The 13,117-nt window shown below is 51.0% G+C and overlaps 5 protein-coding genes across 5 annotated transcripts; 3 read left to right on the forward strand and 2 right to left on the reverse strand.

Moving 5' to 3' along the window:
- Window positions 1-101: 101 nt before the first annotated feature.
- On the forward strand, window positions 102-1,208 carry P168DRAFT_268781 (putative FK506 suppressor Sfk1; the record flags this gene model as incomplete). The annotated part of the gene is made up of 5 exons (XM_024835108.1): window positions 102-156; window positions 224-305; window positions 370-639; window positions 747-949; window positions 1,011-1,208. 5 exons carry the CDS (start codon window positions 102-104, stop codon window positions 1,127-1,129), a joined length of 729 nt encoding a protein of 242 aa, XP_024692718.1. The 3' UTR covers window positions 1,130-1,208.
- A 339-nt stretch (window positions 1,209-1,547) lies between these two features.
- P168DRAFT_343353 (uncharacterized protein) lies at window positions 1,548-3,457 on the forward strand (the record flags this gene model as incomplete). The annotated part of the gene is made up of 6 exons (XM_024841832.1): window positions 1,548-1,594; window positions 1,856-2,164; window positions 2,202-2,419; window positions 2,475-2,507; window positions 2,562-2,702; window positions 2,756-3,457. The coding sequence occupies 6 exons, from the start codon at window positions 1,548-1,550 to the stop codon at window positions 3,454-3,456; spliced, it is 1,449 nt and encodes a 482-aa protein (XP_024692719.1).
- Window positions 3,458-6,574: 3,117 nt separating this feature from the next.
- On the forward strand, window positions 6,575-8,892 carry P168DRAFT_343361 (PLP-dependent transferase; the record flags this gene model as incomplete). Its single annotated transcript, XM_024841833.1, has 4 exons — window positions 6,575-6,674; window positions 6,816-7,093; window positions 7,195-8,174; window positions 8,334-8,892. The coding sequence occupies 4 exons, from the start codon at window positions 6,575-6,577 to the stop codon at window positions 8,890-8,892; spliced, it is 1,917 nt and encodes a 638-aa protein (XP_024692720.1).
- A 74-nt stretch (window positions 8,893-8,966) lies between these two features.
- Window positions 8,967-10,687, reverse strand: P168DRAFT_297054 (putative penicillin-binding protein; the record flags this gene model as incomplete). The annotated part of the gene is made up of 3 exons (XM_024838149.1): window positions 8,967-9,450; window positions 9,510-10,495; window positions 10,553-10,687. The coding sequence occupies 3 exons, from the start codon at window positions 10,685-10,687 to the stop codon at window positions 8,967-8,969; spliced, it is 1,605 nt and encodes a 534-aa protein (XP_024692721.1).
- Window positions 10,688-11,270: 583 nt separating this feature from the next.
- Window positions 11,271-12,714, reverse strand: P168DRAFT_304453 (class I SAM-dependent methyltransferase). Its single transcript, XM_024838846.1, has 2 exons — window positions 12,596-12,714; window positions 11,271-12,510 (listed from the first exon to the last, which is right to left on the reverse strand). The coding sequence occupies exon 2, from the start codon at window positions 12,430-12,432 to the stop codon at window positions 11,404-11,406; it is 1,029 nt and encodes a 342-aa protein (XP_024692722.1). The 5' UTR covers window positions 12,433-12,510; window positions 12,596-12,714; the 3' UTR covers window positions 11,271-11,403.
- Between the last annotated feature and the right edge of the window lie 403 nt (window positions 12,715-13,117).

The following is a 13,117-nucleotide window of genomic DNA, read 5'->3' on the forward strand; positions in this document are numbered from 1 at the left end:
GTCGGCCTGTATATGTAAGTTCCTCTCTGTTGTCGCCCCCCTGCCTTCCCCCAGATGGGCCACCAACAGATGCTAACTGCCCTCTCCTGCGTAGCGGCGCCATGTGGTCCGTCCCGTTATGGACCTACCCTCTCATAGCAGCATGTTCTTGGCTAGGTATGTCACTTTGTTGGCGGACTACCTACTACGTGTCAGATGGGTTGGACTAACTGATGCTGTACAGCAATGCTCATCAGCATGCTGGCCTACTGGCTGGAGGCGGGAGAGCCGGTTTATGAGACGATGCGGGGATCGCGGACATTTCCGTATGCATTGCCCTGATCAATCACATCAGTGCCGTCCACCTAGCTAATCGAGGAAATATCCTAGGTTCATATCGGATATTGGATCGCAGGAACCGAAGCCCGTGTTTGTCTTTGGGAGTTTCCTCACGATGCTGTTTCTGAGTCTCTCGATCATTCTCAAGCAATGGCCGAGGGAGAAAGACCAGATCGTTCAGAGATCACGATACACGGGCCCGTTCTGCACATATCTGTCCATTCTTTCTTCAATCATCGGGAGCATGGCGCTGGTCCTATCGGCGGTTTTTGATAACAATCATTATCGAACATTGCATGATAATACGTCATTCATTTTTATGTGAGTTCCCTCTCCCCTCTTACTTGAGATCTTGTCGCTATGTATCCATTTCTATTGTTGTTGGTTTCGAACTATACCAAGCCTTACCACTAACACGATACGTATAGAACCTCCTTCCTTCTTAGCGGAATCTTCATTTGCGCAGACTACATCCAAGTCGGCATCCACAGCAACTGGGACCACGAAGTCCTAGTCAAAATCACCACAGTGCGACTCTTCATCGTCATCGTCGAACTTTTCCTTTCCCTCGCTTTCAAATGGGCGTCTCTCAACACCAGCACGAAGCACCCATCAGCCATCCTCGAGTGGGGTATGCAGCCCTACCATCCGTTTTCCCCTCTATCGCAAGACACCAGCTAACACCCAGGCAGTGGTCGCATTCCTTTTTACCGGCCATATCCTCTGCTTCTTCGTCGACCTTCATCCGCCATTCCGCACTTACCTTCTGTACGAATATACATCGTTACCCATGTCCGAGATCCCATTCTGAGCGATTGGTGGGACGTACGAAAAGATATAGATTTACTTACTTACCTTCCTTTCTGATTTCCTTATGTGTTGGAGTCGCGCGATGTCGAAAATCCGCGGCATACCCATGATGTACCATGACTCAGGTTTAGACGTGGAGTCTGGGTCCCAGAACATATGGTTGGTTTCTTTGTATATACTTTGGAGATTTGGGATATGTTTTTGGCATAGATTTTTGATGCAAATAGATGTTTATAGTGACGTCTTTCCCTCCCCAAGTTTTACTTATGGTATACAAAACTGCAGGGCATCTCAGCGTGTGGCCGCTGCCGGTCAGTCTTCGGACACTGACTGATCAACCGCAACAACCAACGTCACGTGATATGCTTCATAATAAGGGGGGTTACTGCATGACAACTTTGGCCTTCGTAAGTAACCCTATGTTTGATGCGACAATATCAACTAAGAGTAATGCATTAGATTACAGGTTACACTTCATAATGCTAGCCAACAATATTGTGAAGTCTCCCAAGGTCTACAGTACAAGACACAATATACTCCCTGCGGTCTCGCCTGGCACAATTAATACAAGCGCTTTCCCCCCTCATATGCCCTTCCTTAGGAGCCTATCAGCAAGAAGCATTCCTTCCAGCAGCCCCGCACCATGACACAACCTCTTCTCCTATACATTTGGACGCTACCTCTATAATGAACGAATCCGTTTGGCGGAACGCCATGTCGTGTTCAGCGTCAGAGCGCTCAAATACATAGCTGCGAGAAGCGTGGCGCGGAAAAGGGTTGTTTGCACCAAAAGGATCGCGGAGGGTGGCTTCAACAGAGTTTGCCTCTTGACAATGAACGATGGATTCGAGATTATAGCAAAGATCCCTTGCGCGGTCCCAGGCCCGAAAACATATGCTACTGAAAGCGAAGTTGCGACGCTCGATTTCTTGCGGTCAAAGGGTGTGCCCGCGCCGCAGGTTTATTCATATTCTTCACAGAGCGATAGTCCAGTGGGTAGTGAATACATTGTCATGGGGAAAGCTCGTGGACAGCCGTTGGATCTCGAAAGAACAGGTGCGTCTGGTGACAAGTTATGTTGAACTTGAACAGAAGCTCTTCTCGATAAATTTTATTTCGTACGGCAGCCTCTATTACACGGACAAATTACCTCCAAATATTCGGGCGCCACTCTATGATCATTCGAATGGTTACGAAAGCCATGATGAGATGCGATTCTGTATCAGCCCCTCTGCAGACTATACTTTTTGGCGGGGGCGTCGTGCCCTTCTGAATATCGATCGTGGGCCTTGTGAGTTTTGAGATCTCGGTTGCTTACGGGTTTTTCGACTTCTTACAATAGCCAGGGCACAACCATCAGGACTATATCCGCTTTATCGGTCAACGAGAGAAGGAATGGACCTGCAAGTTCGGACGACCCCAGTAGAGCAAAGTTCCTCATAACATCATACTCAAAGGGAATTTGTCCTCTTCTTTATATCTGGAGCTGCTAGAGAAGTATCTATCCATGGTACCCCATATTCTACCCGAATCTCGCAGTAGCCCTGTGATCCAGCCCACACTGCGTCACCCAGGTGACTGACTACCCTGACCTTTCTACCCGTTTCCATGTGCTAACTCGATCCAGATCATAATCCTTCCAACATATCTGTTACAGAGTCAGGTGAAATCTCGTGTATCATTGACTGGCAACATTCTTCTATCCTTCCTCTGCTTCTCACGGCTGGCAACCCGCCTCTTTTCGAAAACCCTGACCCGGAGCCTCCGAAAAACCTCGAAAAGCCTAGTTTACCAGAGGATTATGTGTCTTTGAGTCCCGAGGAACAAACACAAGCTGATGAGCTGCACCGTCGGAGGATGTTATTCTATCTATACATGGTATTCAACGGCAAAGATAATAAACCCCACCTTGACGCGCTCCGCGATCCGCTATTAGCACTACGACAACACCTAGTCGATAGAGCTGGTCGACAGTGGAGTGGCAATACCATCACGCTGAAGGGCGCACTATTGAGGCTGGCAGCTCGCTGGGACCAATTAGCGGGTGAGAGCACTGTCGAATGCCCAGTTCAGTTCGAGCCTGAGGAAACGAAGCAGTTCTACGACACAGAAGATCAGTGGTTCAGAGCAACAATTCTCCTTGAACATTGGCGATCGCTCCTGGATGATCTGGGAGAGGGCGGATCGGTCAGGCACAAATCTTACAATAGGGTCGTGGAGACTAACCGCCAGCTTAAGGAGCATTGGCTGGCGGAAGCAGAAGATGATGAGAACTATGTATCTGTTGATAAGTTCTGGCCGTTCCAGGATCATGAAGAGATTGATTGACCTTGGCGTTGTTGCCAATGTATCTACAGGCTTCGGGGACGCACACGCCAATTTCGGTTTACTAAATCAGCGGGAGATCTAGTAACGAATATACAGTGCCTAATCCAGATTAATCCAGCGCTGGAGATAATCGATAGCAACCGATTTACCCATCTACAAGGTGACATACTTTCATGCGACTCTTGCGACTAAGACTTGTTACTATCATGATAAGCCTGCCATGCGTTTATCGCCAATCATCCCACCTATTATGTCAACAGCCTCAGAAATGAGTAGACTTGAGTATTGTAAAAGCTTACTGAGGTTTTGCAATGAATGGGATATTCTCAGACCGCAGGTTATCACACCTCATAGTGATTGGCAATTGCCCAGAGAAACGATAGCCACATCACATCCGCAGACGCCTGACCATGACTAGAACAATGGACATTATAATAACCTCTGTCCTCTATTCTAGTACATACGACCATAGGGTGTGGAGAACAGGGCTTCCCGTCCGCTCAGCCGTACTTAAGCCACACGCCGGCCGGTTAGTAGTATGGTGGGTGACCACATGCGAATCCCGGCTGTTGTATGTTTTTTTTTCTTTTCCCTCTTCCTTTTTTGTTTTTCCCCCTGTTTGCTACACGCTTGGACAAAGCCGTCGCATTGTGGGTAGCTTGACCGCTTTTCGTGTGTCTTTATAACAAGGCGCGAAAGATCCTCTCATTTACGCGCAGCCTAGGTTGACTAGCCACTTGAACTCTTCAGCAATCTCTGGACCACGGCAAATCACTTCTAAATCTGATGGCTGGCCTCCTTGGAAAAGAGTAATGATCACACCTCACCCAGCAGGTTAATCTACTAACCAGGGCACTCGCAGAATCTTAAGCGCAGGGATAGCACACCTTAGCGTGGGCCCCCAGGGAAACTCCTTTCGACGTGCACCTGGAACTTCTATGTGATTGCTCGCCCTATTTTGATGCTCTATATAAAGAGCGAACCGAATCAAGTGTTCCAGAAGATCCTTTTCATCTTCCAGACGTGGATCCCGATGTCTTTGCTGAGGTCGTGAGTTGGATGTACACGGGCAATTTTGCTCCTGACCTTTGAGTCATATGGCCAATCCATCTTCCTACTCCAAATATGGGTGCTTGCTGGGACTTTCCAGATCCCTGTACTTCAAACAGCGGCCTTTTCAACCTGTAAGAGGAAAATCAAGAGAAATAAAGATGTTATTATCAGTACGGAAACTGTCAGCTTTATCTATACACATACAGCCCCGGGGTCACCCCCTCGCCAGCTTGCGGTCGACACGTGGGCGCGAAGAGTCACATCGGGACTGTACGCGAGACATAGAGAGAGCTTTCCGCGTGAGTTTCTCGAAGAGCTGTGCGCGAAGTTCATTGGCAAGGTTGAAAAGACGCGGGCGGAGGCGCCTGGCGGAGGCGCCTGGCCCGGCTGAACACAGCCCTCCTTTAGCGAAATCCGCTGCGCAAGGTCCCGAGCGGGAGGAACGCGCTGGGGAGCCGCCATTCTCGCCACGAGTGAAACCGGAGCCGGCAAACCTGGCCACTCCGGAACAGATGCAGAATAGGAAACTCGAGAGTCCGTCGCCTCACTTTCGTGGATCGTCTCCTGCTAGCCATACTGCGCTAGGACCAGTACTCACGGTACGGACTAAGGAAGTCAAGGAAGGTGGTGGCAAGAATCCGACGCTTTCCTAGGTAGCATTGAACAAATCCAACTTTTCACGTCGCACAGCAATGTAATCAAAGCAAAAGGACAAATCAAACCCAAGCCTGCCTCATACAGGGAAGCATAAGGATATTGCGAATTCAATACAGATGGAAAGGCTAATACATGTCGAATATTATACAGTTGAGGCGCCCCGACAGTCAATTAAGTGCTTTTCCTATCTTGTATGCCTTACCAGCAAACCAAAAATGCATAAAAATGAAAGGAAACATACAACAGCCAGGATTCGCATGTGGTCACTCACCATACTACTAACCAGCCGGCGTGTGGCTTAAGAACGCGGTCAAAAGGCAGGTAGATGCTATCTAGGTAAATAATTAGATAAGATCACTTTTAGTCGCGTGACCAGGGGTGAGTTTAGAATAAGTATATAATAGACAGAGTAAGTAATCACCTGTGTTATATAAGATTTCTTACAAATATTCCTAGTAGTTCTATAAAGAAACTGGGACTCTTTTATAACTTATTATCAACTTTATTATTAAAAGACCTGAGTACTTAGTAAAGTATTTAATTATAATAATTATTTCAGGTAGTATTATTTTTATACTAACTCTTGATATTCTTGAACTAGCTTCTTTTAGTTAACTGATCAGCACAGCGCGCCTGAAAAAACATATAACCTGCAGCTGCTTTAAAAGATGGGGCACTGCCTGCAACAGCTAAGATATATAAATATATTAAACACATGGAAAAATAATCCCACGCTTCTTTTGCAGGGATGATTCTAATCACCTTACTAACTTATAGTACTAACTCTTATAGTTCTCAAGATACTGTGGTCTGTGACTACAATGACTTTATATACTTCCTTGTCTTCTACCCCGTTCCTTGTTCTTTATTATCCCTGGTTCCCGCTGCAGCTCCTGTATCACTACTCACTAGTTCTATTTCTTTATATTAGACCCGCGTCTCATCACGCGGAGCCGTATTGAGTTATCAAAAAATAATATAAATGTTATTCTGAACCCCGTTCAACTGTATGCCCGGCAAAAAAGGTAGACGAGGACGTGAAATGGACCTTGGGGGCTCGATAGCTGGATATACATCAATAGAACTAGCTTTCTGTATCTAGATCACGTAATCTGGTGAGAATGGCGTTCGGGGCTTCGCTGATCAGAGGCATGTACATGAGGGTTGGGGATAGTATACTCCGAATCATCAGGTGCCAGTAGGAACGTGATTTGTTTTGGAACAGCCAACTGTGGATCGTTCCACCGATTTTCATTCTCTCTCTTTCTCTCGCCCTGTCTCTCCCTGATTCAGGATCAAAAATGCTATTGTTGAATCCGCCACGACCGGCTGCAAGGTGAGGACCAGACTATCCCTCTCCAGGAAGGGTCGTCTTCGATTTCCCACGCAGGGGTGAACCCCTCACAGTATGCTGGGTTTGCTGCATAGCTCAGGGGCATTCCACTGCCCATCCATTCTCAGCAAGCTCCTTGCGTTGTTTACCTATGCGACATACGAGACGAGCGGCAGTAAGGGTTTCCCAACTGCCATTCCAGGGGACCAACCGCACTGAAGTGACCGCATAATGATTGCTGATAGCGAGCCGGCCTGGTTTTAACGGCTCTCTTCTTACAGTGGGCTGGGTGACGCATTTGGTATCACTTTGACAGGAAGCCTGTCCACGCCAACACAATCACCCATCTTTCGTTCCGCCCATCATCTGAGTTGCAGGCCAGAGATAGTGCTCAGTGCTCGGAGGCTGTACGCCCAGGACAATATGACAGGACCGCAGGACCTTCGTCTGGGAGATCCCTATCCCGGTCGTGCTCATAGTCTCTTGGTTCAGATCCCTACCTGGGCTGACATGGTGGCATTTGGGCAGGGGAAAGCTGCCGAACAGATGAAGAACGGTTATCCTAGGTCCGTGGTGCATCCTGATATTCGTTCCGTAAGAGTCCCACTCTGCCTCTCGTTGGAAACTCCCGGTTGAGCGGGGGTCGGATGCTGATGCGGATGCTGATATTTTGTCATGTGTTCTCGAATCAACAGCTCGGCTCCACCATTCTGGCCAAGATTCAGAGCGAGCACAGCGATGATAGCCCGGATCCCTCACTTCTACTGTTCTCTGGGGCCCGGGCGGCGCAGTCCTGCAAGGACTATATCCTCCTGCTCTCGCAGGGCAGGGGACAGCCGATACCCGCGCATTGGATTCAGGTGTACCGGGTGAGCATCGGCGGTAGTTCTGCGTGTGGGGATCCTCAACATCATCATTCTCGCTCCGCAGGGCCCACCCTATATGCCGTCCTCTACCCCGGTGCAGCGGCGTCTGATGCCCACGCGTTCTGGCAACGGATGGGCCCAGGGATCTCATCCCGACTGGCACAGCATTGCTTAAGGCTGGTACGGCAGGAGGGGTCCGGGCCTCGAGTCGAAGCCTTGCTCGCTGCTTCGACCGCCGGCTCAACTCTCGGGGCCAGCAGCCTTCCCGACTCCCACCCCGTCTACGACGAGCTCCGGGGGCGAATCGCGGCCTACGCGTATCATACCGCGGATGGCCCGGAGCTGATCCAGCAGGTCGCGGCCTCTGATGTCTTCCTGTACGGCTCGGGGATGGCGGCAATCTACCATGTCCACCGGTCCATTCTCGCCTGGAGGACCGGGGTGGCCGTCCACGTTGGCCTGTTGTACGAGCCCACCCTGAGGGTTCTACAAACCCAAGGGCCGGGGCTCTGGTCGTACAGTCTCCGGACGGAGGCTGACCTGGATCATCTTGCCGCCCAGCTGGCGCGACAGGGCTCATACGATGCGCGCGCGGTGCACGCCATCTGGTGCGAATGTCCCAGCAATCCAATCCTGCAAACGGTCGATCTGCACCGGCTACGTGCCCTGGCCGATCAGCACAGCCTGCTGGTCGTGGCCGACGACAGTGTCGCCGGTTTCGCCAACGTCGATCTGATGGGGGTGGCGGACATCGTCATCTCCTCGCTGTCCAAGTACTTCAGCGGACATGCCGACGTCATGGCAGGCAGGTAGGTTCGCTCCCACCCCGGGCTTTCTCTCTCTCTCTCTCTCTCTCTTTCTCTCTCTACAGTTCAAGACTGACGCATGCATGCCTCGGGGGACCGGGGGCGTCGTCGGGCCAGCGCGATTCTCAATCCCAATTCGCGGCACCACGCCGCACTGCACAGACAGATGGCCGTCACGTACGAGAACAGTCTCTTCGTTGACGATGCGATCCGCCTGGAGCTCAACAGCCGAGATTTTCCTGCTCGCATGGCGCACATCAACGCGACCACGCAGTACCTCGTCACGCAGCTAGAACGGCACGTCGCGGACCCCGCGAGCCCGCTGACCCGCATTCTCTACCCGTCCCAGGGTCCATCGCGGGTGTACTACGAGCGTCAGATGCGCCGGCCGCGCAGGTCGGACGACGGCCCCCTGAGTCGCCCCGGGTATGGGGGCGTCTTCTCGATGGAGTTCGCCGATGTCGCCGGCGCCTCCACCTTTTTCGACCATCTCGACGTCTACAAGGGGCTCTCATTCGGGGCGGACGTCTGCATTGCCGCGCCCTACATGCAGATGACCGGCCAGGGAGCGGCGACGCAGCGGCCGCAGCCACACGACTCGAACTACGCAAGCGAGACCCTGATCCGGTTCTCGGTGGGTTTGGAGCCGGCGGAGGACATCCTCCAGCGCGTGCACACGGCGCTGGAAGCGTCGAGCCGGGGGTTTGTGGCCCCAGGCTAGGGTGATAGATTTGATATCCGCTGGTAGCAGTGATGAAAACAAACGATAGCAATTTGAGAGTGATAAACATTGACTTAAAGGTCAATAGGGTGAATAGTATCAGGTACACGTTTCTTTCCAGCAGTGGAGTCAACGATGCCACCGTACATTTCTTTGAAATGGGTGTCTCCCTCCTTCTTCAACCAGATCTTCTCATCGCCCAGACTAGGCTCCCACAGGATGCCAACCATAGATGGGGTCCCGTCCGGTCCCAGGCGGAATTCCGCAGGAAGCATGGCCTCAGCTCCCACGACAGTGAGCCTCACAAGGAAGAATTCCCTACTCACGGGGATGAATGTCAGCTGGCAAGGCGTGGTGGAATCTTTTCGATCCGCATAAAGGAGATTCCTCTCTTCATCCCAGAGGATGGTCAATTGGCGGTACGCGGGGTGCCAGTAGTTTCCCGTGTATTTTCCAATGGGCAATGTAGGGGGTGGCGCCGGCGAAGGGACAGTTGGATAGAATGTCTGACGGGCGTTTTTGACGGCCTCTTTCATCTGGCGCTCCAAGTCCTCGTACCTGATCACAAGTCCATCAGTACAAAGCCTCCCATCTGTTACTGTTGGTAGATAGCGTACCATTTATTCCAATCGAATCTCTTGTCCGGAGCTACGTCCAACTTTTTATCAATGAGATGATATACCAATGCAGTCCCCGCATAGTTGGACGAATAGGTGGTATTGGCCTGCGTGACGACGGCGAATCCCAGCGAGGGAATGAGTGCGATCTCAGTCCCGAATCCGTCGATGCCACCGTCATGCCACACGATTTCCACCCCTTGGTAGACCTGTGTGTTCCAGGCTAGAGCGTAGGCTGAGGGTGTGATGAAAGGGTCATGGGTCGGTGTCACTGTTCTTGCCGACCAGATGGCCGAGTAGCCAGCAGGCGAGAGGACGTCCGGGGCCCGTTTCAGCAACGCAGTGGCCCATTTCGCGTAGTCCTTGATATTGCTTATAGCCGCCCCAGCGCCAGACACTTCCGGTTTGTTCTTGAGCGGCACCGGCTCGTACCCAGGAAGGGAACTATTATACAAATATCCCTGGGCAAGCTCTTTCCCGGATGCCCGTGCATCCTCCAGAGAGAGATATGTTGAGTCCATTCCGAGAGGCCTCCATATCTTCTCACGGAAGACATCGCCGATCCATTTGCCGGTGAGAGTCTCAATGAGGTAGGACGCCACGATGAACATTAGATTAGAGTACTGATAAGTGGTCCTTGGAGGGGCGCTGCGCTGCATGTAGCGCACGCTCCTCACGATGTCTCGAAGTGAGGCTGGATGCCCGTCATAATCTCCACCAAACGCGAACTCGTGGCGGGGCATGCCGGTCCGGTGAGACAGGATATCCTCTATGGTGATGTTGTTGGTGTCCCATTCGTGGCTCAGCACGAAGTCATCGCGAAGCAACTGATTCACTGGTGTGTTCCACTGCACTTGGGGATAATTCTTGTTGTCATCCACCAAAAGTGAGAGCACCGCAGCCGTAAAAGCTTTGGTTGTGCTTCCAGTATAGAATAGCGTGTCAGGAGTGACATTGGTGTTGGGCAATTGGGCCAAACCGTACCCCTGCGGAGGGAGCGATCAGACAGTTGAGTATACAAGACCTATTGCCATGGGGCATACCTTAGTCCAAGTGTCGGGCCCGTCAACTACTGCAACCGACATCCCTGGGATGTGCCATCTGTCGAGCGTTTGTTTCACCACTTCTGCGAAGTCTTGATCCAAAGGATCACCCGAATCTTCTGTCTTTGATATCATCGTAGGCCGGGCTGTAGAGTACTGGAATCAGTCGCCTCTGCCACTATAGTATTGAGCAATGCTGAACCGGACCACGGCGCAAATATATAGATTATTGGTAGACATAGACTTGACTTGGGGTGGTCCGTATTCGATAGATGTCGTTGATGCAACTGAAGAGTCCATGATTCATGGACAACTAGGTGGAACTTGTCCCAACACGGCGAGGCCCAACGAAGCCAATGAAGGGTACCCATGGAGCTCATAGGAGTCTAGATGTATTTTGTAGCGGAGTGGTAACCTTTACCACACTCTTCAACATTGGATCGTGGAGAAGCGAAAAGCTAGAGTGCAACAGGCCCGAGACGACGGTTACGTCCCGAGGCGAGGCGATGACGAGGACTATGGCCATTGACTCGCATTACGATGGACTGGATGAAAATCAATGGAAAAAAAAAGAAAAAATTGAGGACTTATCAGTCAAGGGATTTATGCATAGCCTTCTAAGAACTTATCTAAAATAGGCCAGTATACCTTACTACGGTCACGTGAGAACTGGATGATAGAAACCAAGCACACATTACGAGGGGATGACTTTCGCAGCCGGAGATTCTGGCTTCATTGTAACTGATATGGTGTGGTAGAGGACTAAGCTATCTCTCAAGACCACCAAAACGTTGATCCAACGTTTGGTATAGGGCTTAACCTGACTGATATACCCAACACTATCTAGCTAGCTAGGCATGCTCAAGTTCAAACACCACCGACAGCGACAACGACTCAATGAGGTGCTTCTTGACGCAACGCCACCCACCCTCAGCGAAAACCCCCTCCCATTCATCGATAGTCGGCAAATAGACTCCCATCATCGCATGGCCGACTTCGAACCCGAGAGTGAAGATAGGCACGGTGCCATTTCTGACGGCTTGCTGACCCCCGGGAGTGTCCAGCAAGATCCTTGTCGCATCGCCCAGTAGCAAGCGGCGGGCTGCAGGAAACACTCGGCGCAAGCGCTGCAAGGTGGCGATGCATTTATCCCGAGGCCAAAAGTCGTGTCCCATCATGAAGCACGTCAGGAGATCGACGTGCTCAAACTCGTCTCGGTAGCTGACCTCGCGCGCGTCGCCTTCCCGGAAGACGAGTCTATTGCCGAACCCCCGAGCCACTGCGTCGCGGGCAGCCACCTGAATGGCCGGACCTGCTACGTCGATGCCAATGGCACTTGCCTGGGGGTGTCGGTCGAGTATCTGCATGAGTCGCTGTCCGCTGCCGCATCCCAGATCCACGACGGACTGGACCGGGTAATCGAGCCCGTCCATGGCTGCCCAAAAGGCCGGGTCAAAGTATTGCTTGTTGATATCATGGCAGGCGTGCGCAATAGCCGCGGGATCTCGTCGGTGGAAGTCGCCCGTTCGATGTTCGTTGCGCAGCACGTACTGCATACGAGAGAAGAGCCCGCCAGAACCAAGACAGAGCCAGTGGAACAACGACTTGGTCCGGTAGGCCTCCTCCAGCTGCCTGCCCGCCACGACGGTGTTCTGCTCCAGGGCGACCACTTGGACTACTGCCAACGCGGCCACTAGCCCTTGCACCGAGGGGCGATCCAGATCGTTTTCCGCGGCAAACTGGAATACGTCCACTTTCTTTTGGTCTTTGACGGCGTCGAGCAAGCCGACCTCCCAGGCCGCTCCGATCGCCACGGCAGCAACTGCCGAATTAAAGACCTCCGCCATGGGAGGAGCCGGGTCGCTCGTCCAGGATCCCATATTAGCTCAAGACGTGATAAACCAGCGAATAGGAAGTCCGGTAGAATCAAACCGGTTGAGATGGGACGATCTTGGAGGCTAATGAGATAGAAGCAGAACAGTTAAATGAGCAAGAATGCGAGTAATGCTTCAAGGAAACGCGGGAACAGAGGTTGGCACGCACCCTGGAGCTCGTACTATATACTTTGCCCACGCTGTCTCGGTGGCGTACTAGGATCAGCTGGGTAGGAGTAAATGGGGGTGGGGGGGAAGTATGTGTGCATTTGTCTACATATCAAGAGCACAGTAACTAGGGGCTGTGGAATGTCTAGGCCACAAACCAGAATGACATACAACCAGAAAGGGAGGCTGACCCCCCGCTTGCGTGCCAATAAACCTTTGGGAATTGAAAGGCACTTGGTTAGGTGACACTGTCATGCCATTACTACATGTTAGCACATATCTTCACTGCAAATGTAAGTAAAAATTATAAAAATACCACTTCTAGAATACCTGCATGAAGATATATATATTCATGTTAGAATTCAAGCTACTATTCATGTTTTATATAAACTTCTCTATTTTTTTTTATAAATTCCTATATATTATTAGATATATATAAAATCCATGAGATTCTTATATAATATATTAAATACTATCTAAATTTCTAAGCTAAAAGAGTTTGATTAAGCTAATCCTAGTTTAA

Source organism: Aspergillus campestris, assembly GCF_002847485.1.
Source record: "Aspergillus campestris IBT 28561 chromosome Unknown P168scaffold_6, whole genome shotgun sequence".
Lineage (NCBI taxonomy): Eukaryota > Fungi > Ascomycota > Eurotiomycetes > Eurotiales > Aspergillaceae > Aspergillus > Aspergillus campestris.

What these genes read in the sequence shown, in the direction of transcription:
- P168DRAFT_304453 (XM_024838846.1), bottom strand. Translation starts at nt 12,432, where the DNA reads ATGGGATCCTGGACGAGCGACCCGGCTCCTCCCATGGCGGAGGTCTTT.